Source organism: Mytilus trossulus, chromosome 3 (assembly GCF_036588685.1).
Source record: "Mytilus trossulus isolate FHL-02 chromosome 3, PNRI_Mtr1.1.1.hap1, whole genome shotgun sequence".
In the NCBI taxonomy this organism is placed as follows: domain Eukaryota; kingdom Metazoa; phylum Mollusca; class Bivalvia; order Mytilida; family Mytilidae; genus Mytilus; species Mytilus trossulus.
Window position 1 is genome coordinate 85,537,582 of NC_086375.1, and position 26,287 is coordinate 85,563,868.

Here is a 26,287-nt window from a genome sequence, read left to right on the forward strand (position 1 = left end):
CAGAGGACGCGAATAATGTAGCATGTTACAATTTTCAAAAACAATACTCAGTCTTCATCAAATCATGTCGGTCGTATTCTAAACTTTCATCGAATAGCCCGGCGTATATCTTGTTTACAACAAGCAATCTGTGAGATTATTCTAACTTAATGCTCCATGTCTATTTATTACTGACAAGTCCCACATCAAATATATTAGTACATGGCTTTGAATCCATACTATCATTATATCATAGACAATTAATAGGGAGAAGGCACGGTTAGGAACCGCTGGTTGAAAAAGTGCATTTTACACCCCCACCCCCCCCCCCCCCACCCCCCCCCCTGCCGTGATACGACCTCTCGTACTTGACAACATAGTATATTCATATTGCATTTTATACTGTTTCCTGACTGTTCACCACAGGCACTTGTCTCAAAAAAATAATTCCTATACATGTATACCTTAATATAACGTGTTATATTAAGGTATAGAGGGAAAAAATTTTGAGACAAGTGCCTGTGCTGTTCCCAGACCAGGCTATGCTTCAGTACAACAACAACAACAACAACAACAACAATTTTTATTTGTCAATCAAGACGCCCCGAGGAGCAGTACAATTACAGTTTAAATTAAAGTGTACAATTAATTGTGTTGATTTTTTTCATTGAAATTACAATACATGACAATGAAATTAAAACAATATTATATAAGAGAAGGGAGACAACAAATACAGTATATATTCTCAAAGATAATGAGCGAGTGAACACAATCAGTACCGTTTTATAATTAGAAGAAGAGCTGGACTACTCATGTGTTTATGCTTAATTTAACTCTTCTAGATTTTATTAAACTATCAATTAATTTAATCATTATGTTATTAACAAATGGATCTTCATTTGACATCAACCATACAAATTTAGATTGGTCATTTAAAGTTTTAAAATTAGTAAATTTAGAGGATAAATCTGAAATAAAACTGGACCTTTCAGTTTTAAGTGATGGACATTGAAGAAGAAAATGAATTTCATCCTCAACAATGTCATTATTACATAATTTACAAAATCTTTTATCTGGGGGTATTCCCTTATGTCTTCCCTTTTCTATTTCAAGTTCATGGGCACTAATTCTAAATTTGGTTAACTCATTTAATGTTTTACAATTATTTAACAATAAATATTTTTCAAGGCCTATATTATTTTTAAATAGTCTGTAGGTCCTTAATTTATTTCAGTAAAACTATTGCTTTTATCAGTTTTATAACGAGAAGAGTTATTCTGTTTTAGTCATTTTTTTAAAAACTGATTTACAAAATTGAAGCATTTAAATTAAATATTACACTTTAGCATATTTTTAAAAATGATTTCAATCTAATATTGAGAATTCCATCTACTTGGTCGGGACCAGCCAGAGTGAATATAGTGACATCTGCTGCTGTAACAAAAGATCAGTGAAGCGAGAAGACAGAAAGTGATCAAAAAGGCCTGATATATTTTTGTGTATGTAAAAGCTCCCGTTTATGTTTCAACGGCACAATATAGCTACCACTTGAAAGCTTCCATTTTTCTTGGTGCATCATCATTTTTTTACTGATTCAGTGATTGTCAGATGGGAAACGAGGAAACGGGAAGGGTTGGATAATAATAATGCCGATGGCGATTGTGTGGTCATTCACAAAACGATCTTTCTTTTATATTACATAAGCAGTAAATGCTGCATATTGGGTATTGGCAATGTCCAAAATCCCACCAAAAAATGGTCTAAACAGCATATATGATCAATGTGTAAAATTGCTTTTGAGTTGTGTTTATAAATACCATAAACGAATCCAGGGGATGGAGAGTCTGGGTTACATCAACGTCGAAGTAAGGCGTCAAAGAAAAATAATATAATAGCCTTTCAAAACTTCATAATTATTTGGACTAGGGTCCACCTTTGTGAAAAAAGTTGGTTGATTATATAGGGAATCACTGAATCATGACCAGAGTGCTCCCTTTTTAGGTCTGTCAGAATAAAATCTCAGGTCATAAGGTGTAGAAATTTTTTCGAGCTAAATTTCAGTATTTGGGTATATTTTTCTCAAAATTTAAATCAAAGTTACCTAAACAGAGGGGGGATATGACATTTATCGGGACTCCGGGATCAGCTGTTTTTAAGCTCGGGATTTCAGGATTGACCCTTTCGAGATCCGGGAATTCTTTTTTTTAATTTCGGGACCTCAGGATTTCGTTTTTCTAAGCCCAGGATGTCGGATCAGTACCCCTCCTACCCTCCCTCTAAACATCAATGCATGTTCACTTGGTTATGTAATTTTAAATCTTATAAATTATTATTTCATTGCAGTTTTTAAAGATTTTTATAAATTTGTGTAACCTCACAGTCTTATTCAGGAACTTCCTGATTATGGTAAAATTACGAATTTGCCGATATTTCAAAGGAATATTACTTATGAAAGCAATCTCAAGGCTAAGAAATATGGGTCATTTTTCGGAATTCCAGGGTTATTCAATGATCCGGCGAGTGTCCCGGGTGATCCCTCAGAATTGTGAAAATCTCGGGTCACACCCGCAGAATACGGGTCAGTTGACAGGTATGAATATAATTTAAGGGGACGAAATTACATGTTCAAAAAAATGTGGGTGCTAGATGTTTATGTTCAGATAAAAAAGGTTAAAAATTAGTTTGTCTGAAGTTGTCGAACTGAATTTTTAGAACCCACTGTCACCCCTTAACATAAATCTAGAATTGTCAGTATTTTGAATTAGAGATGGGAGACTTCTGTAACTTTGACATTATTTGTCCCTTAAGTAGTACACTACACTAAAAATCTATTTCTGATGGAGCAAGTGCATTTTTTTTAATTTGAATTTATTGTCTAAAAAAAATGCTCAATGAAAAAACTGTTTTTGGATTAGAATTCCTATATATTGGTCGGAAAGAGGACAATATGAATACTGTAGGACCAAGTAAAACTGATATCTAGTGAATATTTTTTTTAAAGTTGATGATAATGAGGAACACTTTGTTATCATAAACATCAAGTTCTGACCAAAAGTTAAAAAAAACCCTGTTATGTGAATTTAATTTTAGGTTTTATTTGTAGAAACTTAGATTCTTTTTTAGCTTACATGTAAGTCTACATGTACATTAAATCCCATGTCCTGACCAAACTTTTTAACTTACATGTAGTCTATATTAAATCCCATGTCCTGACCAAACTTTTTAACTTACATGTAGTCTATATTAAATCCCATGTCCTGACCAAACTTTTTAACTTACATGTAGTCTATATTAAATCCCATGTCCTGACCAAACTTTTTAGCTTACATGTAGTCTATATTAAATCCCATGTCCTGACCAAACTTTTTAACTTACATGTAGTCTATATTAAATCCCATGTCCTGACAATTTTTTTTAACTTACATGTAGTCTCTATTAAATCCTGTGTCCTGACCAAACTTACATGTAGTCTATATTAAATCCCATGTCCTGACCAAACTTTTTAACTTACATGTAGTCTATATTAAATCCCATGTCCTGACCAAACTTTTTAACTTACATGTAGTCTATATTAAATCCTGTGTCCTGACCAAACTTACATGTAGTCTATATTAAATCCCATGTCCTGACCAAACTTTTTAACTTACTAGTAGTCTATATTAAATCCCATGTCCTGACCAAACTTTTTAACTTACATGTAGTCTTTATTAAATCCCATGTCCTGACCAAACTTTTTAGCTTACATGTAGTCTATATTAAATCCCATGTCCTGACCAAACTTTTTAACTTACATGTAGTCTATATTAAATCCCATGTCCTGACCAAACTTTTTAACTTACATGTAGTCTATATTAAATCCTGTGTCCTGACCAAACTTACATGTAGTCTATATTAAATCCAATGTCCTGACCAAACTTTTTAACTTACATGTAGTCTATATTAAATCCCATGTCCTGACCAAACTTTTTAACTTACATGTAGTCTTTATTAAATCCCATGTCCTGACCAAACTTTTTAGCTTACATGTAGTCTATATTAAATCCCATGTCCTGACCAAACTTTTTAACTTACATGTAGTCTATATTAAATCCCATGTCCTGACCAAACTTTTTAACTTACATGTAGTCTTTGTTAAATCCCATGTCCTGACCAAACTTTTTAGCTTACATGTAGTCTATATTAAATCCCGTGTCCTGACCAAACTTTTTAACTTACATGTAGTCTATATTAAATCCTGTGTCCTGACCAAACTTTTTAACTTACATGTAGTCTACATTAAATCCCGTGTCCTGACCAAACTTACATGTAGTCTATATTAAATCCCGTGTCCTGACCAAACTTACATGTAGTCTATATTAAATCCCATGTCCTGACCAAACTTACATGTAGTCTATATTAAATCCCTTGTCCTGACCATGGATGTAGTCTATATTAAATCCCGTGTCCTGACCAAACTAACATGTAGTCTATATTACATCCCGTGTCCTGACCAAACTTACATGTAGTCTATATTAAATCCCGTGTCCTGACCAAACTTACATGTAGTCTATATTAAATCCTATGTCCTGACCAAACTTACATGTAGTCTCTATTAAATCCTGTGTCCTGACCAAACTTTTTAACTTACATGTAGTCTATATTAAATCCCGTGTCCTGACCAAACTTACATGTAGTCTACATTAAATCCCATGTCCTGACCAAACTTACATGTAGTCTATATTAAATCCCATGTCCTGACCAAACTTACATGTAGTCTATATTAAATCCTGTGTCCTGACCAAACTTACATGTAGTCTATATTAAATCAGGTGTCCTGACCAAACATGTAGTCTATATTAAATCCCATGTCCTGACCATACTTACATGTAGTCTATATTAAATCCCGTGTCCTGACCAAACTTACATGTAGTCTATATTAAATCCCATGTCCTGACCAAACTTACATGTAGTCTATATTAAATCCCGTGTCCTGACCAAACTTACATGTAGTCTATATTAAATCCTATGTCCTGACCAAACTTACATGTAGTCTCTATTAAATCCTGTGTCCTGACCAAACTTTTTAACTTACATGTAGTCTATATTAAATCCCGTGTCCTGACCAAACTTACATGTAGTCTACATTAAATCCCATGTCCTGACCATACATGTAGTCTATATTAAATCCCATGTCCTGACCAAACTTACATGTAGTCTCTATTAAATCCTGTGTCCTGACCAAACTTTTTAGCTTACATGTAGTCTATATTAAATCCCGTGTCCTGACCAAACTTACAGGTAGTCTATATTAAATCCCATGTCCTGACCAAACTTACATGTAGTCTATATTAAATCCCATGTCCTGACCAAACTTACATGTAGTCTATATTAAATCCCGTGTCCTGACCAAACTTACACGTAGTCTTTATTAAATCCTGTGTCCTGACCAAACTTACACGTAGTCTATATTAAATCCCATGTCCTGACCATACTTACATGTAGTCTATATTAAATCCCGTGTCCTGACCATACATGTAGTCTATATTAAATCCCGTGTCCTGACCATACATGTAATCTATATTAAATCCCGTGTCCTGACCAAACTTACATGTAGTCTATATTAAATCCCGTGTCCTGACCATACATGTAGTCTATATTAAATCCCATGTCCTGACCATACTTACATGTAGTCTATATTAAATCCCATGTCCTGACCATACTTACATGTAGTCTATATTAAATCCCGTGTCCTGACCAAACTTACATGTAGTCTATATTAAATCCCATGTCCTGACCATACTTACATGTAGTCTATATTAAATCCTGTGTCCTGACCAAACTTACATGTAGTCTATATTAAATCCCGTGTCCTGACCAAACTTACATGTAGTCTATATTAAATCCCATGTCCTGACCATACTTACATGTAGTCTATATTACATCCCGTGTCCTGACCAAACTTACATGTAGTCTATATTAAATCCCGTGTCCTGACCAAACTTACATGTAGTCTATATTAAATCCCGTGTCCTGACCAAACTTACATGTAGTCTACATTAAATCCCGTGTCCTGACCAAACTTACATGTAGTCTACATTAAATCCCGTGTCCTGACCAAACTTACATGTAGTCTACATTAAATCCCGTGTCCTGACCAAACTTACATGTAGTCTATATTAAATCCCGTGTCCTGACCAAACTTACATGTAGTCTATATTAAATCCCATGTCCTGACCAAACTTACATGTAGTCTATATTAAATCCCGTGTCCTGACCAAACTTACATGTAATCTATATTAAATCCCGTGTCCTGACCATACATGTAGTCTATATTAAATCCCGTGTCCTGACCATACATGTAGTCTATATTAAATCCCATGTCCTGACCATACATGTAGTCTTTATTAAATCCCGTGTCCTGACCATACACGTAGTCTTTATTAACCGTGTCCTGACCAAACTTACATGTAGTCTATATTAAATCCCGTGTCCTGACCATACTTACATGTAGTCTATATTAAATCCCATGTCCTGACCAAACTTACATGTAGTCTATATTAAATCCCGTGTCCTGACCAAACTTACATGTAGTCTATATTAAATCCCATGTCCTGACCATACATGTAGTCTATATTAAATCCCATGTCCTGACCATACTTACATGTAGTCTATATTAAATCCCGTGTCCTGACCAAACTTACATGTAGTCTATCTTAAATCTAGTCCTGACCATACTTACATGTAGTCTATCTTAAATCCCGTGTCCTGACCAAACTTACATGTAGTCTATATTAAATCCCGTGTCCTGACCAAACTTACATGTAGTCTATATTAAATCCCGTGTCCTGACCAAACTTACATGTAATCTATTTTAAATCCCGTGTCCTGACCAAACTTACATGCAGTCTATATTAAATCCAGTGTCCTGACCATACTTACATGTAGTCTATATTAAATCCCGTGTCCTGACCAAACTTACATGTAGTCTATATTAAATCCCGTGTCCTGACCAAACTTACATGTAGTCTATATTAAATCCCATGTCCTGACCAAACTTACATGTAGTCTTTATTAAATCCCGTGTCCTGACCAAACTTACATGTAGTCTACATTAAATCCCATGTCCTGACCATACATGTAGTCTATATTAAATCCCGTGTCCTGACCAAACTTACATGTAGTCTATATTAAATCCCGTGTCCTGACCATGGATGTAGTCTACATTAAATCCCATGTCCTGACCAAACATGTAGTCTATATTAAATCCCATGTCCTGACCATACTTACATGTAGTCTATATTAAATCCCGTGTCCTGACCAAACTTACATGTAGTCTATATTAAATCCCATGTCCTGACCAAACTTACATGTAGTCTATATTAAATCCCGTGTCCTGACCAAACTTACATGTAGTCTATATTAAATCCTATGTCCTGACCAAACTTACATGTAGTCTCTATTAAATCCTGTGTCCTGACCAAACTTTTTAACTTACATGTAGTCTATATTAAATCCCGTGTCCTGACCAAACTTACATGTAGTCTACATTAAATCCCATGTCCTGACCATACATGTAGTCTATATTAAATCCCATGTCCTGACCAAACTTACATGTAGTCTCTATTAAATCCTGTGTCCTGACCAAACTTTTTAGCTTACATGTAGTCTATATTAAATCCCGTGTCCTGACCAAACTTACAGGTAGTCTATATTAAATCCCATGTCCTGACCAAACTTACATGTAGTCTATATTAAATCCCATGTCCTGACCAAACTTACATGTAGTCTATATTAAATCCCGTGTCCTGACCAAACTTACACGTAGTCTTTATTAAATCCTGTGTCCTGACCAAACTTACACGTAGTCTATATTAAATCCCATGTCCTGACCATACTTACATGTAGTCTATATTAAATCCCGTGTCCTGACCATACATGTAGTCTATATTAAATCCCGTGTCCTGACCATACATGTAATCTATATTAAATCCCGTGTCCTGACCAAACTTACATGTAGTCTATATTAAATCCCGTGTCCTGACCATACATGTAGTCTATATTAAATCCCATGTCCTGACCATACTTACATGTAGTCTATATTAAATCCCATGTCCTGACCATACTTACATGTAGTCTATATTAAATCCTGTGTCCTGACCAAACTTACATGTAGTCTATATTAAATCCCATGTCCTGACCATACTTACATGTAGTCTATATTAAATCCTGTGTCCTGACCAAACTTACATGTAGTCTATATTAAATCCCGTGTCCTGACCAAACTTACATGTAGTCTATATTAAATCCCATGTCCTGACCATACTTACATGTAGTCTATATTACATCCCGTGTCCTGACCAAACTTACATGTAGTCTATATTAAATCCCATGTCCTGACCAAACTTACATGTAGTCTATATTAAATCCCGTGTCCTGACCAAACTTACATGTAGTCTACATTAAATCCCGTGTCCTGACCAAACTTACATGTAGTCTACATTAAATCCCGTGTCCTGACCAAACTTACATGTAGTCTATATTAAATCCCGTGTCCTGACCAAACTTACATGTAGTCTATATTAAATCCCGTGTCCTGACCAAACTTACATGTAATCTATATTAAATCCCGTGTCCTGACCATACATGTAGTCTATATTAAATCCCGTGTCCTGACCATACATGTAGTCTATATTAAATCCCATGTCCTGACCATACATGTAGTCTTTATTAAATCCCGTGTCCTGACCATACACGTAGTCTTTATTAACCGTGTCCTGACCAAACTTACATGTAGTCTATATTAAATCCCGTGTCCTGACCATACTTACATGTAGTCTATATTAAATCCCATGTCCTGACCAAACTTACATGTAGTCTATATTAAATCCCGTGTCCTGACCAAACTTACATGTAGTCTATATTAAATCCCATGTCCTGACCATACATGTAGTCTATATTAAATCCCATGTCCTGACCATACATGTAGTCTATATTAAATCCCATGTCCTGACCATACTTACATGTAGTCTATATTAAATCCCGTGTCCTGACCAAACTTACATGTAGTCTATCTTAAATCTAGTCCTGACCATACTTACATGTAGTCTATCTTAAATCCCGTGTCCTGACCAAACTTACATGTAGTCTATATTAAATCCCGTGTCCTGACCAAACTTACATGTAGTCTATATTAAATCCCGTGTCCTGACCAAACTTACATGTAATCTATTTTAAATCCCGTGTCCTGACCAAACTTACATGCAGTCTATATTAAATCCAGTGTCCTGACCATACTTACATGTAGTCTATATTAAATCCCGTGTCCTGACCAAACTTACATGTAGTCTATATTAAATCCCGTGTCCTGACCAAACTTACATGTAGTCTATATTAAATCCCATGTCCTGACCAAACTTACATGTAGTCTTTATTAAATCCCGTGTCCTGACCAAACTTACATGTAGTCTACATTAAATCCCATGTCCTGACCATACATGTAGTCTATATTAAATCCCGTGTCCTGACCAAACTTACATGTAGTCTATATTAAATCCCGTGTCCTGACCATGGATGTAGTCTACATTAAATCCCATGTCCTGACCATACATGTAGTCTATATTAAATCCCGTGTCCTGACCAAACTTACATGTAGTCTATATTAAATCCCGTGTCCTGACCAAACTTACATGTAGTCTTTATTAAATCCCGTGTCCTGACCAAACTTACATGTAGTCTATATTAAATCCCGTGTCCTGACCATGGATGTAGTCTATATTAAATCCCGTGTCCTGACCAAACTTACATGTAGTCTATATTAAATCCCGTGTCCTGACCATACTTACATGTAGTCTATATTAAATCCCTTGTCCTGACCAAACTTACATGTAGTCTATATTAAATCCCATGTCCTGACCAAACTTACATGTAGTCTATATTAAATCCCATGTCCTGACCATACTTACATGTAGTCTATATTAAATCCCGTGTCCTGACCAAACTTACATGTAGTCTATATTAAATCCCATGTCCTGACCAGACTTACATGTAGTCTATATTAAATCCCGTGTCCTGACCAAACTTACATGTAGTCTATATTACATCCCGTGTCCTGACCAAACTTACATGTAGTCTATATTAAATCCCGTGTCCTGACCAAAATTACATGTAGTCTATATTAAATCCCGTGTCCTGACCATACATGTAATCTATATTAAATCCCATGTCCTGACCAAACTTACATGTAATCTATATTAAATCCCGTGTCCTGACCAAACTTACACGTAGTCTATATTAAATCCAGTGTCCTGACCATACATGTAGTGTATATAAAATCCCGTGTCCTGACCAAACTTACATGTAGTCTATATTAAATCCCATGTCCTGACCAAACTTACATGTAGTCTACATTAAATCCCGTGTCCTGACCAAACTTACATGTAGTCTATATTAAATCCCGTGTCTTGACCATACTTACATGTAGTCTATATTAAATCCCGTGTCCTGACCAAACTTACATGTAGTCTATATTAAATCCCATGTCCTGACCAGACTTACATGTAGTCTATATTAAATCCCATGTCCTGACCAAAATTACATGTAGTCTATATTAAATCCCGTGTCCTGACCATACATGTAATCTATATTAAATCCCGTGTCCTGACCAAACTTACACGTAGTCTATATTAAATCCCGTGTCCTGACCAAACTTACATGTAGTCTATATTAAATCCCATGTCCTGACCAGACTTACATGTAGTCTATATTAAATCCCGTGTCCTGACCATACATGTAATCTATATTAAATCCCATGTCCTGACCAAACTTACATGTAATCTATATTAAATCCCGTGTCCTGACCAAACTTACACGTAGTCTATATTAAATCCAGTGTCCTGACCATACATGTAGTGTATATAAAATCCCGTGTCCTGACCAAACTTACATGTAGTCTATATTAAATCCCATGTCCTGACCATACATGTAGTCTATATTAAATCCCGTGTCCTGACCAAACTTACATGTAGTGTATATAAAATCCCGTGTCCTGACCAAACTTACATGTAGTCTATATTAAATCCCATGTCCTGACCATACTTACATGTAGTGTATATAAAATCCCGTGTCCTGACCAAACTTACATGTAGTCTATATTAAATCCCATGTCCTGACCAAACTTACATGTAGTCTACATTAAATCCCGTGTCCTGACCAAACTTACATGTAGTCTACATTAAATCCCGTGTCCTGACCAAACTTAAATGTAATCTATATTACATCCCGTGTCCTGACCAAACTTACATGTAGTCTATATTAAATCCCATGTCCTGACCAAACTTACATGTAGTCTATATTAAATCCCGTGTCCTGACCAAACTTACATGTAGTCTTTATTAAATCCCGTGTCCTGACCAAACTTACATGTAGTCTATATTAAATCCCGTGTCCTGACCATGGATGTAGTCTATATTAAATCCCGTGTCCTGACCAAACTTACATGTAGTCTATATTAAATCCCGTGTCCTGACCATACTTACATGTAGTCTATATTAAATCCCTTGTCCTGACCAAACTTACATGTAGTCTATATTAAATCCCATGTCCTGACCAAACTTACATGTAGTCTATATTAAATCCCATGTCCTGACCATACTTACATGTAGTCTATATTAAATCCCGTGTCCTGACCAAACTTACATGTAGTCTATATTAAATCCCATGTCCTGACCAGACTTACATGTAGTCTATATTAAATCCCGTGTCCTGACCAAACTTACATGTAGTCTATATTACATCCCGTGTCCTGACCAAACTTACATGTAGTCTATATTAAATCCCGTGTCCTGACCAAAATTACATGTAGTCTATATTAAATCCCGTGTCCTGACCAAACTTACATGTAGTCTATATTACATCCCGTGTCCTGACCAAACTTACATGTAGTCTATATTAAATCCAGTGTCCTGACCAAACTTACATGTAGTCTATATTAAATCCAGTGTCCTGACCAAACTTACATGTAGTCTACATTAAATCCCGTGTCCTGACCATACATGTTATCTATATTAAATCCCATGTCCTGACCAAACTTACATGTAGTGTATATTAAATCCTGTGTCCTGACCAAACTTACATGTAGTCTATATTACATCCCGTGTCCTGACCAAACTTACATGTAGTCTATATTAAATCCCGTGTCCTGACCAAACTTACATGTAGTCTATATTAAATCCCGTGTCCTGACCAAACTTACATGTAGTCTATATTAAATCCCGTGTCCTGACCAAACTTTTTAGCTTACATGTAGTCTATATTAAATCCCGTGTCCTGACCAAACTTACATGTAGTCTATATTAAATCCCGTGTCCTGACCAAACTTACATGTAGTCTATATTAAATCCCGTGTCCTGACCAAACTTACATGTAGTCTATATTAAATCCCGTGTCCTGACCATGGATGTAGTCTATATTAAATCCCGTGTCCTGACCAAACTTACATGTAGTCTATATTACATCCCGTGTCCTGACCAAACTTACATGTAGTCTATATTAAATCCCGTGTCCTGACCAAACTTACATGTAGTCTATATTAAATCCAGTGTCCTGACCAAACTTACATGTAGTCTACATTAAATCCCGTGTCCTGACCATACATGTAATCTATATTAAATCCCGTGTCCTGACCAAACTTACATGTAGTCTATATTAAATCCCGTGTCCTGACCATACATGTAATCTATATTAAATCCCATGTCCTGACCAAACTTACATGTAGTCTATATTAAATCCCGTGTCCTGACCATACATGTAATCTATATTAAATCCCATGTCCTGACCAAACTTACATGTAGTCTATATTAAATCCCGTGTCCTGACCATACATGTAATCTATATTAAATCCCATGTCCTGACCAAACTTACATGTAGTCTATATTAAATCCCATGTCCTGACCATACATGTAGTCTATATTAAATCCCATGTCCTGACCAAACTTACATGTAGTCTATATTAAATCCCATGTCCTGACCAAACTTACATGTAGTCTATATTAAATCCCGTGTCCTGACCATACATGTAGTCTATATTAAATCCCATGTCCTGACCAAACATACATGTAGTCTATATTAAATCCCATGTCCTGACCAAACATACATGTAGTCTATATTAAATCCCATGTCCTGACCAAACATACATGTAGTCTATATTAAATCCCATGTCCTGACCAAACTTACATGTAGTCTATATTAAATCCCGTGTCCTGACCAAACTTACATGTAGTCTATATTAAATCCCATGTCCTGACCAAACTTACATGTAGTCTATATTAAATCCCATGTCCTGACCAGACTTACATGTAGTCTATATTAAATCCCATGTCCTGACCAAAATTACATGTAGTCTATATTAAATCCCGTGTCCTGACCATACATGTAATCTATATTAAATCCCGTGTCCTGACCAAACTTACACGTAGTCTATATTAAATCCCGTGTCCTGACCAAACTTACATGTAGTCTATATTAAATTCCATGTCCTGACCAGACTTACATGTAGTCTATATTAAATCCCGTGTCCTGACCATACATGTAATCTATATTAAATCCCATGTCCTGACCAAACTTACATGTAATCTATATTAAATCCCGTGTCCTGACCAAACTTACACGTAGTCTATATTAAATCCAGTGTCCTGACCATACATGTAGTGTATATAAAATCCCGTGTCCTGACCAAACTTACATGTAGTCTATATTAAATCCCATGTCCTGACCAAACTTACATGTAGTCTACATTAAATCCCGTGTCCTGACCAAACTTACATGTAGTCTATATTAAATCCTGTGTCCTGACCAAACTTAATAATTTGTGCAAAGAGAGATAACAATATATTGCTATAATTTTTATCACTACTAATACTAATGCGAGGTTTTTATTAATACGTATAGTGGGACAGAGTTGAAAGCGCAATAATTAAAACTCGCATTTTGTAATATTTTTTATGAATTAAGCAGGACCTTTCTCAAAGTCGTAAAAATAAAAATCGCATTTAAGTTTGAAATGACAAAATCTCAATAATAAATGCACGCAATAATAATAATTTCTGAATTTTCAGTACTTAATCTCTCTCCTGTACTTTGTTCATTGATTATATTCTGTCATGTTTTCCAACTTTATATATTCTTTTATAATGGTTATTTCTGGCAACCTTTTTTAAATTAAGACATTTCATTTTAAGCATATAACCATTTGTTTGAAAAAAATATGTAAATGTTTTGGCATGGCTGGTATTTAAAAACAGATTTTGTCACTGTTGATCCATTTATTTTTGTGGGTACCAATATTCATGGAATGAGAAAAAGGGATCAGTATATGATTTAGTGTTTATTTTAGAGTCTACATTCAAGCCTAACGAAGATGTATATTTTGTTGAACACTTACTGTAAATATATTGTTTACCTACATGTATAAAAGTGATCGTTTTTATTTTAATGCTTCATTATACAATATATTTCAAAGGTCTGCATATAAAGGACATAAAGTAACTACATGTTTCTCATCTTCAATTTAGTTTTTATACGACCGCAAAATTTGAAAAAATTTTCGTCGTATATTGCTATCATACTGGCGTCGTCGTCGTCGTCGTCCGAATACTTTTAGTTTTCGCACTCTAACTTTAGTAAAAGTGAATAGAAATCTATGAAATTTTAACACAAGGTTTATGACCACAAAAGGAAGGTTGGTATTGATTTTGGGAGTTTTGGTCCCAACATTTTAGGAATTAGGGGCCAAAAAGGGCCCAAATAAGCATTTTCTTGGTTTTCGCACTATAACTTTAGTTTAAGCTAATAGAAATCTATGAAATTTTGACACAAGGTTAATGACCACAAAAGAAAGGTTGGGATTGATTTTGGGAGTTTTGGTTTCAACAGTTTAGGAATTAGGGGCCAAAAAAGGGCCCAAATAAGCATTTTTCTTGGTTTTTGCACCATAACGTTAGTATAAGTAAATAGAAATCTATGAAATTTAAACACAAGGTTTATGACCATAAAAGGAAGGTTGGTATTGATTTTGGGAGATTTGGTCCCAACAGTTTAGAAATAAGGGGCCCAAAGGGTCCAAAATTAAACTTTGTTTGATTTCATCAAAGTTGAATAATTGGGATTCTTTGATATGCTGAATCTAACTGTGTATGTAAATTTTTAACTTTTGGTCCCGTTTTCAAATTGGTTTACATTTAGGTCCAAAGGGTCCAAAATTTAACTTAGTTTGATTTTGACAAAAAATGAATCGGTTGGGTTCTTTGATATGCTGAATCTAAAAATGTACTTAGATTCTTGATTATTGGCCCCGTTTTCAAGTTGGTCCAAATCAGGGTCCAAAATTAAACTTTGTTTGATTTCATCAAAAATTGAATATATGGGGTTCTTTGATATGCCAAATCTAACTGTGTATGTAGATTCTTCATTTTTGGTCCTGTTTTCAAATTGGTCTACATTAAAGTCCAAAGGGTCCAAAATTAAACTTAGTTTGATTTTAACAAAAATTGAAATCTTGGGGTTCTTTGATATGCTGAATCCAAACATGTTCTTAGATTTTTGATAATGGGCCCAGTTTTCAAGTTGGTCCAAATCAGGATCTAAAATTATTATATTAAGTATTGTGCAATAGCAAGTCTTTTCAATTGCACAGTATTGCGCAATGGCAAGAAATATCTAATTGCACAATATTGTGAAATAGCTAATTTTTTTTTAATTAGAGTTATCTTTCTTTGTCCAGAATAGTTTGCAAGAAATATCTAATTTCACATTATTGTGCAATAGCAAGAATTTTTTTTAATTGGAGTTATCTTTCTTTGTCCAGAATCAACAAGAAATATCTAATTTCACAATATTGTGCAATAGCAAGATTTTTTTTTAATTGGAGTTATCTTTCTTTGTCCAGAATCAACAAGAAATATCTAATTTCACAATATTGTGCAATAGCAAGAATATTTTTTAATTGGAGTTATCTTTCTTTGTCCAGAATCAACTTAAATCTTTGTTATATACAATATACAATGTATATTCACTTTTTACTACCAACTGATAAATTAAAATAATCTTTACCATTCAGTGATAACAAGCAGTTTTTTTTACATCTTAATATATTATGATGTATTTAAATGAGTAGTTATTGTTGCAAACTCCATTAGAAATTTTAATTGAGATTAGTTTTGGAATAAGGGAAAGGGGGATGTGATTAAAAAAATTGGGTTAAATTTTTCTCATTTGAAATTTCATAAATAAAAAGAAAATTTCTTCAAACATTTTTTTGAGAGGATTAATATTCAACAGCATAGTGAATTGCTCTAAGAGAAAACAAAAATTTTAAGTTCATTAGAACACATTCATTCTGTGTCAGAAACCTATGCTGTGTCAACTATTTAATCATTCAAATTTAGAGCTGAATCCAGCTTGAATGTTGTGTCCATACTTGCCCCAACCGTTCAGGGTTCAACCTCTGCGGTTGTATAAAGCTACGCCCTGCGGAGCATCTGGTTACACATAAAACAACATCTTTCATTTATTTGCTTATTCTCATATCGTCCAGTTTCTGTTTTAAGTGGCGCAACACCACATCTAAATTTTGCATAAGCACTTCTAAATTTAATAGACATGTTTTGTTTTAAATATAACTCTGTACAATATTGAGATTTATATAGCTTATAAGTGAAGCTTGTTACCATTACTCTGTGACAAAAACATTTTTTGCCATTCAGCAATATATTTATAAAAAAGCATTTTCAATTTGTAGAACAATATACTTATGCAGCACACTATCAATACTAGTACAGTGTACAAATCAAAGTTTCAATCTTTAAGTTTTTTCATGACTCTATTTCTCCAGTTTTTCTTATTATTTACAGCCTTTTTATGTGACCATTTGAAAACTTTATAATTTATTCTGTCATTGGTCATGCATGGAACTACATCTTGTCTAAAGACACATGTCCAATGTTTTACTCTAGGTGGTCTCTAGCCCATGTCCATCATTTGGCGTATACTTGCCAACACTCATAAAAAAAACTGATGACTGTTCTGGACAGCGTTGACACAAGGAAAAGAATGAGTGCCCCAAATGGATGCACCATAGGTTATTACTGATCAGACCAGAGTATCAAATAATGTTTAATAGGCACTGTGCTGGAAAATAAACTTAAAGTTTCACTTGCAGACCTTGCTACAGCTTTAGCCAATGTATGTTTACATGTCTCATCCAAGAATTTTATTCCCAATCTGTTATAATTTATCCTACATGTAGTATGTGATAACCTTGTTAAAAGATGCCTTAGGAGGTATTCTACATTTAATATTTGTATTACAAATATAATTTTTTGGGGAATGTGTTTTATTTGTCATCAATTAACTATTTTTGTAACCCTGAAGAATATATAGTGAAAGAATTTTTTGAGTTGGATACCTTTTTCTAAAATATCATTGTCTCTTTGGTAAGCTTGAAAAATTATATACATATATATGCATTTGAAGTTTGAAAAGTTTATAACAGGCTATTATTTAAACTTGGAATTATTATTAATTATGGAATTTGCATAATTTCTTTATTTTTAATACATTCTATGTTTATTTTGAACTTTAATGTTCTGTGCTGTGCACACCACTTTCTATTACAAAGAAGATAGTACGTTTTCAATAGAATGTATTGTGCCGGGCACAACACTATTTATACAAAAATAAATTGTATGGATCTCCACATATAGAATATTCAGCTGCTAATATGATATATTTGAATTTTTTTTCTGTACTTATATACATATATATATATATTATACTATTATTTTAGTGTTAACAGACTTGGTCATTATGTTTCTAGAACAGATTGTTGCATAAACAAATTTGTTCCAAGTTATGGGATAAGGCGCCTTCAGGAAATTCATGAATGGCAAGTCAATGATATTTTAAATAACTGGTATGCAGTTGTTTTGCGTTATTACAGAATAACAAAAAAGATATTTCCACGAATGTATTTGCCATAAGAGCAATCAAAACCAGCCATAATAGTTTATCAATGGGTCACTTTTTAAAGAACTCAGTTTAACACATGTTACATACCTGACATAGTTACAAAATGTTAGGAAAAAATTAATTGGTTAAATATTTATTAAAATGTATGAACTTAAATCCAGATTCTTTTTATGTTTACAAACTCTGTATGAAAAGATTTATTATTGTTGCCTTCAAATTATGGTAGATATTAAATGCAACTTGATTGTTAAAGAGGGGGAGAATTATAATATTTATTCAATGATGTCAAAGCCTATGTTGCAGAAAAAAAATGTTGTAACAAACTAAAGGAGTAAGTTCGGTAAGGGCCATATTTGGCCCCAATTATAAAGTTCATAGTTACTAGACAATACATGTTTTAAGTTGCATTAAAGACATGTTACTAAATTAAACAGAACAGTTTTTGTCAAAGTTTAATTCTAACACGTTGATTTTTACATCCATAAATGGTCAAAATAAGGGATTTTGGTGAAATTTGACAAAATCAGCTAGATTTCAACCAAATAAAGGATCAGGAAACATAGAGCGCAGGCGTCGACAAGCTTAAGATTCAAATAAGACATGTCAAATGTCTTTACAAACATTATTTTTAAAAGATCTTTGTTGTCGACGTATGCGCTCTATGTTTCCTGTCCAATAATCTATGGAAATTTACCCATTTTCATTGATTTTTTCATGTAAAAACAACATGAGTACAACGTGTGACGTCATAATAAAACACAGAAACGTAAAGATGTTCAACAAAATGGTTTATATCCTAGCTAGTCAATGTATTAGCTATAATTTATCGTGATATTGGTCGATAAATCCAAGTTTGAAATTTACGCTATAAAGTGGGGCCATTTTAGGACCTTATCGAACATACTCCTTTATCATTCTCGGTCAGAATTTGGCACTCTCATGTAGAACAGATTGAAACATAAGTCTAAATATAATGGACATATCATAAGGAAATGTTTTTCTGTTCCAACATTATCAAGATGACAGCATTAACTCAGTCTTTGTTTAATTTGGATTGGTTGCCTGAAGTAACCTTTGAGAGCTCATACAGAATGGCTCTCTTTTTATATTTATATATTTTTACATTTAATGTAATGTTGTATTATATATTATTGAGAGATGAGACTTAAATAAAATATTGAATTGAATTGAATACATTGATTTCACTAATTACACCTACTCCAACCTTTTCTTCAGTTATACTTCACTTGTTATAGACAGCTGTTTATAGACCTTGAAGGTACATCTTCCTCGTTAGACATACAAAACTTATTTTTCACACTTTGTTTAAGTAGTTGTTTTTTATTTTACACAAAACCAATTGATTTACTTAAAAATAGATTTTTACTGTTAATTGGCGAGTAAAACTAAATGTATAACATAAAACAAGTGTGATTTAGTTCTGTACATTATATTTATGTTATGGTGAAAGATAACTTATTGCAACAATAATATGTTTAATATGATGGTATGGACAATTATTACAAATAACAGGTAACTTTCATCTAAGTTTAAAATCTGACAAGTGTTAAATTAAAGTAATGAAAATCTGTTTATAAAAAGCTTATAAAGAATGCTTCAAACAATATACAAATCATCTCTTTTAATAAAAGTCCAGTGCACAACTCATGACTTTTATAATTCTTTTTATGTTTTGCAGGTAACACCTTTTGATGTGGCCTTATTGTATGAGTGTATGAATGGTATTTAAATGCAAGATACAGATAGATGTTAAAACTGGTATGTTATTAAATGCATTTGACAAAACTCTTATACACATGTATATAGTATTTTGACTGAATCATCACAAGACAAGTGTCCTGTTGTACACATATACCTTTATCATGTAAGTAACCTTTATATGGAAAAAAAGAGCATATATAAACCTTTAGCCTAGAATGATGATACTTTTTAGTAGCTTAGAATCTAATACATTGTATGAATCTTACATTGTTTAGATGATGTACCAATATACTGTTATATTTATATTATAATGGTGTTATGGTGTATATGAATCCTTGTATGCTGTAAGTACATTATATATTCTAACCCTATATACTGGCTAAAGGAAATACATGTATCATGTATCCTAACCATATAACAATGACTAACTACACATCTAAATACTTTATAAAAGCTTAGCTTTTTTGGGTAAGTGTTGAATTTTATATCATGCCTGAATAAATAGTTTTATATTGCATTTATTAATATCAAAAGTTATTGCATATTACTATATGAGAATAATGTTGACTGGTTCTAAAAAGCCTAACATCTTGCCATGCAATGGTATTGAACCTAATCTAGTGAATATAAACCTGATGATTTCTTTTACAGTTAATAAAATTCATGACTTCTTAAAATAATGTTAAAGTCACACAGACTGAATATTTTATGTACAAGGAAATTCCTGTCAATAAACACTTGGTAATATACATGTAGGGATGAAATGAACATCCTAACAGAGGGGATTAATGATTAGAAAACCTTGTTGTCTCAGATTGTTATGAAGTGTAAATTTCTCTTCTCACCACCTTCATTTAATTATTGTAATTTTGCATTTAAATGCAAAAAAATAAGTCTTCAGCAGAAAAGTATTTTTAGTAGTATTACAATAACTGATAAAGAATACAGCTGGTGACTGGTATAAAAATGTAGATTTAAGGAAAGCAGACATTATCAAAAACTTATTTCTTTGAATGAGAATATCTATAATGGAGATTTTAATGCAGAATTAATTATTACATTTTTGTATTCAAATATTCTTGCTACATCAAACATTGTATGTACCAGTCAAAATTGATGTTCAGTGATGGAGGGCGTTCTAATAAGTTAATATATATTTTTGTAAATTATTTTGTAAAATGTGTATTTTAAAAATGACATGAATTAAAGGGAACCACTTACAATGAGATAATTCGTATGCAGTTGTACATGACGTATTAACATTCAGATATCTCATTTCATTTGAGATCCATAAGGCAAATAGACTTGCTTATGGGTCAATTTAAAATTTTGAAAGTTTTATACATAGGGTTACATATAAAAAATGTTGTCATTTAGATTTTTATCTTTCTTCTATGGAGAAAACAGTGTTTTAGAAGTGTTTCTTCTTTTGTTTTTGTGGAGTCTCTATGACCAGGTGGTAAAAGTAGTTAATCTAGTGAGTTGCATTCTGTGGCAGGTGAGGTTAACTCTGACCTTTATTGACTAAGATTTCCATTTGAAGGTCATTGGTTCTCTATGAGCTTTCGTGGCAGGTGAGGTTAACTTTGACCTTTATTGACTAAGATTTCCATTTGAAGGTCACTGGTTCTCAAACTGGTTGTTAAACAATCTTCCACTTGTAGATCATACAACCTTGTCTTGGTATGATTTGCATACCATAATGGAGTATGAAGATGACTCCTGGCTTTGACTTTTGACCTTCAAGATGAATTAATAGATTTTTATTTATCCACCACAACACCATATATAGATATAAGAAGATGTAGTATGAGTGCAAATATACAATAAATTGTAAAAAAATATTCACAACAATTCAAATTAAAAGCTTGATTAAATCAGTTCAGCTATAAATTGTACAAGTATATGTAATATGAATACTATTTTCAGACCATATGATCATGTGTTTTATTGATTATTATAATACTCTGCAAACTATAAGTAATTTAGTAAGAAGTTGTATTTAGATAGAATTATTTACTAGGAGTAGTTTAGGAAGCAAAATGTGAATAACATAGTGACACTTAATTCAAGTGTTTGGAGTGTTAAAACTAGTCATCTCTGTCAACTATAGCTTTAGATGTTATTGATATCTTAAAGATTTATGTTTAGTTATATTTTATTTTCAGAATGTCATACTTAAGAAAAATCATGCAGTCCACAATACAGAAACGACATATTTTGATAGCTATATTGATCTTAGTTGTACTGATCATCATATTACAATTTGGTGGTCCACATTACTGTAGATACATTGACATAAAGAAGAAGATTGAATACATCTGTATTGAAGATCCTGATACTCAAAATAAAACAGGACTAGAAGATGTCAAACCTTTACCTCTAGTTTATCAAAACAACTACTTTATAGATAAAAATTCAGGTGGAAAAGTTCAGGCCAAAAAACTTTATAGACCATCAACAAGAAATGATTTAGACTTCACTGCAGCTGAAAAGAGCCGCATACATTCATGCGTTAACAATTTCAAAAGTGATTGGAAGAAGGGCCAAAGTGATTTCTGGGATGGAGATGAACAGTATGTAAGACGCACCCATCACAATTATCTCATTCCTGGGGACAATGTTATGATTGAAGTAGGGGGAAATGTTGGCGAGGATGCTCAATATTACTTAGACACATACAAGCCAAAGCATTATATCATGTTAGAACCTTTAAAACTGTTATACCGAAAACTTCAACAACGATTTAAAAATTACACGAATGCAATTACATATAATGTTGGACTTGGTAAAAGAAATGAAAAATTTATGATAAAAATGGAAGGTAATGTTGGTGATGCTTCTTCACCATTTTTTGGTTCCGGCGAAGGAACCTGTTCTCTCAAGGTTATAAATGCAATTGATTTTTTCAGTGCACTTGGTGTTGGTAACTTCAAGGTTGATCTGATTACCATAAACTGTGAGGGTTGTGAATATGATTTGTTGGAGACAATTTTATCTACAGACCTTGTGTATCACTTTAAACATATCCAATTTGGTACTCATCCAACGCTGAAAAACCTTGCTGATCCTGTCAGAAGATATTGCCAAATACAAGAAAGGTTGAGTAGGACCCACAAGTTAACTTATCAATATAAGTTTACATGGGAAACCTGGAAGTTAAAAGATATTTAGTCTATGTACATTCCATTGTTAAAGTTATCTTTACATTTATTCATTTTCTTCATACAACTGAGTATTCTACAAATGACAGATCTGTGAGACATGTACATGTGCTTTTTTAATTATAAGTCTGTATTAATATTAATGATACAAAAAACATAATGCATTATCATATATATCAATTCTACAGATATATAATTTTGTTATCCATTACCAAGTAACTGTTAGGCATGCAAAGTGAAATAGGAAATGGTTCTTCTCATATTGCCTCATGATGGAAGAAAATGAGAGTCACAAAGAATTGCACTAGAGATGATGGAGTTATTTCCCTTTACAGAATTGTCATGAATCATTCCATATATTATTTAATTTCCAACCAACAATTTATTTCCCTTTTACAGAATTGTCAAAGAGCATGTCATCTATCATAGAGATGGATATTAGCTTTTGATATACTAAACACAATTATTTGTATGCTTTCCACCTTTGAATCACCTGTTTTGTAACTTTTACATGGTGTGGTACTTGCTCATTAATGTAACGTTCCTTTTAAAGTCAAACATATTTAATATTTCTTTGGATATATATTCGTTTAAATCTTTTTTATACTTATCCATTCATATTTTACATTTCATTTTAAGGTAAATGAAAATAGCTTTAACCCAGTCACATTAGATTACTTTCAGATCATTTTTCAAGATGCATTATAATAATGTCCATCTGATATTCAGTTTACACATTTTAATGTTTTCATGGTATTTTTTTTAGTGCAATTAGGGACATACAAGTACAACTTTTATTTGTGTTAATATTTTATGTTTTATCATACTGTTGTCATGGTTATATTTTATGTTTACAAATTAGTCCGCTTTTACAGATGTCAGCATTAAAGGTTGCATTTATTTTGTATTTTATTGTAGGTTTTACTGTTTGTCATGCATTAATTTTGTTGTTAATTTACTGAGACATTATAAATACAGCATGTTTGTGCATAAAAGTTAATAGATAGGTAGGTCATAAGAACGTTGTCTTAGTTAAGTTATATGTTTGAACATTTGTATGGATATATACTTGAATGATTTATCTGACCTTATTTTGTTTATTTAAACAATGAAAATACCTGTGTATTATAAAACGCACATTATTTAGTAGATTGGGAAACTGTTTAATTCAAAATAATAGGGTTAAAGACTGTACAAAGATATACTTGGTTTACCAGTTTTACAAAATTGTATATTTGTGTTTTATCATACTTGTAAAAATCTGACCAGTTGCAACAATACAGTGAGTTGTGTATAAATCTATCTAACAAATTTGGTTATGACAGTGGGAAACAATTCACAATATAAATTGAAAATAATCTCATTAGCCTTTTTGGTTAAGAAAAGATATGAAAATTTGTTTTTTGTTATTAATCATGTCATGCATATGAATGCCCTAATTTCACCCTGTAGCGTCAATTGTTATTTGAGTAATGCACCTCCTTAAATTAGATTTTGTTTTTAGCCAGAATTGTATTTGCTATGACTGCCATTATCTACATAAAAATTATCAAGAGTTAGCCCTTATGTCAACCTGATTTAGTCTTAAAGATCACAATACAATGTGTGAAATGTACCTCTGATAGAGATTGATTTTCACAATAATATGATAACTTTTTCTTTATTGGGAATTGTATGCATGTATCCTTAGATTTATGCCATAATGTCTGATCATGATATGTAATAGAAACCTGACAATGCAACAACTTCTGAAATTGAAAATTCTTGTGAAAAAGACCAAAAAGTATGTTTCAAAAGGCTAATGTAATGGTGCTATTTTATTTTGTTCATACTAAATATCTTGAACATATACTTTTATTGTGAGTGTGAGTTTTTGTGGATTTTCAGAGTCATATAACAAACCCTTGTGTTCTTCATCCAGTTTTTTTTTTAAAGTAAGTTTGTTTGTTTAGAAATGGATTTCATTAATTATTTTTGAGTTATATTGATATTTTTATCACAATAGGCATAATATCCTTGAAACAATCTGAGTTTGAGGAATACAAGGGAATTTTTCCTTTTACACAATTTAAAAAATATTTTTATAATTTCTTAGATTAAGTTTGATTTATTTTTATTATTGATTGAATGAATACTCTATTGTACAGTGTATCATTTTTAAGATCACTTTGGTAATGAGATTTTTTCAATATGTAATACTCAGAGATGTGTAAAGAGTGGGTGCCAATATTCGCCGGTGACACAATTCCGCCATTTTATGATTTTTAGGTGTAAAAACTGCAAAGGATGGCTGAAATGGAAGACATATACCTGTAAATGATATTATATAACAAATATGATTATTTTTTTAAACTGAGACAAAATTGCGGCACCTACCAAAAAGGACAGAAAAAGGGACGATTTTAGCCAATTTCCTAAAGAAAAAACACGAATTAAAAGAAGTATTTCTAAGTAATTCTTTGACTGATGAATGCCCTAAATTTCAGTTCTTAACACCTTTGAAATGTCTGCTATTCATCTATAATGAAATTGATTTGATCAATGTTGTTTAAAGGTGTGATTATTTGGTTTTGAATAGATGAGTAAAAACGGCGAATATGTGTCCCCATTGACAAAAATCAGGGAATTTCAAACACCCTTTAATCTAACTTTTCAGATGATAATATTCAAACAAACACGTTTTCAAGCCTAAGAATATTTTGCATTTGAAGTTATCTTCATATAGAAATATCAGTATACTTCAAAGACATTTAGATCTGAACATAAACTGTAGAAAACATGAAAAGATGTGGCGAAAATGAGCACCCCACTCTTTAGTCATATTTCAATACTCATTATGAATATTTGTCAGAAATTAAACAAATATCCTATTTGCAGTTTAAAACAGTGATACGTTTGATTTTCAGTTACCTTATAAATGTTCAATTTGCCATTCACTTGTTGGAAGTTGCATATACATTTTTGTAGATATTTTAGATTAAATACTCAATTCAAGTCATGTACAGAAATATTTATTGAAAACATATATTGCCGATTCTTTTATTTTGGTGGGTATCAATTTTCGTGGATTAACGAAATCTTGTATTTTCGTGGATATTTGATTTCAGGGTTTTGTCAAAGTCTGTATTATACACCATGTCAAATTAGTGATTCTTTGAACATCAATTTGTGGTTCACATGTTTCAACGAAAACCACAAAATTGGTATCCCACAAATAATAATGAATCCACAATAGTATACAGTCTAGTCCAAAATATTGTATTAAGAAAAATTTACCTAATTTTACAGCAATGCTAAAAACAAGATTTCATTGAAAATATTTTGCATAAATGTGTAAATGTGCATTTTATTCATTGAACCGAAAGAATTGTAAAACTTGTTATATTTTCACTGTCTACATATTGTTATTTATTAGTTAAGCA

General features: G+C 32.6%; 1 protein-coding gene across 8 annotated transcripts; it reads left to right on the forward strand.

The window, feature by feature from the left end:
- Positions 1 to 1,379: 1,379 nt before the first annotated feature.
- Positions 1,380 to 24,337, forward strand: LOC134712698 (uncharacterized). 8 transcript variants are annotated; one of them, XM_063574493.1, is made up of 4 exons: positions 1,433 to 1,478; positions 17,798 to 17,923; positions 19,679 to 19,758; positions 21,870 to 24,337. In XM_063574493.1, exon 4 carries the CDS (start codon positions 21,871 to 21,873, stop codon positions 22,873 to 22,875), a length of 1,005 nt encoding a protein of 334 aa, XP_063430563.1. In that variant the 5' UTR covers positions 1,433 to 1,478; positions 17,798 to 17,923; positions 19,679 to 19,758; position 21,870; the 3' UTR covers positions 22,876 to 24,337. The 8 variants fall into 8 exon arrangements, with proteins under 8 accessions (XP_063430559.1, XP_063430563.1, XP_063430566.1 ...); XM_063574489.1 differs by lacking the exon at positions 17,798 to 17,923 and having other exon boundaries at positions 1,380 to 1,478; XM_063574496.1 differs by lacking the exons at positions 1,433 to 1,478; positions 17,798 to 17,923 and adding an exon at positions 14,268 to 14,396.
- The last annotated feature ends 1,950 nt before the right edge of the window (positions 24,338 to 26,287 follow it).

Bases quoted from the DNA above. Each gene is read 5' to 3' on its own strand.
- LOC134712698 (XM_063574489.1), top strand. From the start codon at position 21,871: ATGTCATACTTAAGAAAAATCATGCAGTCCACAATACAGAAACGACAT.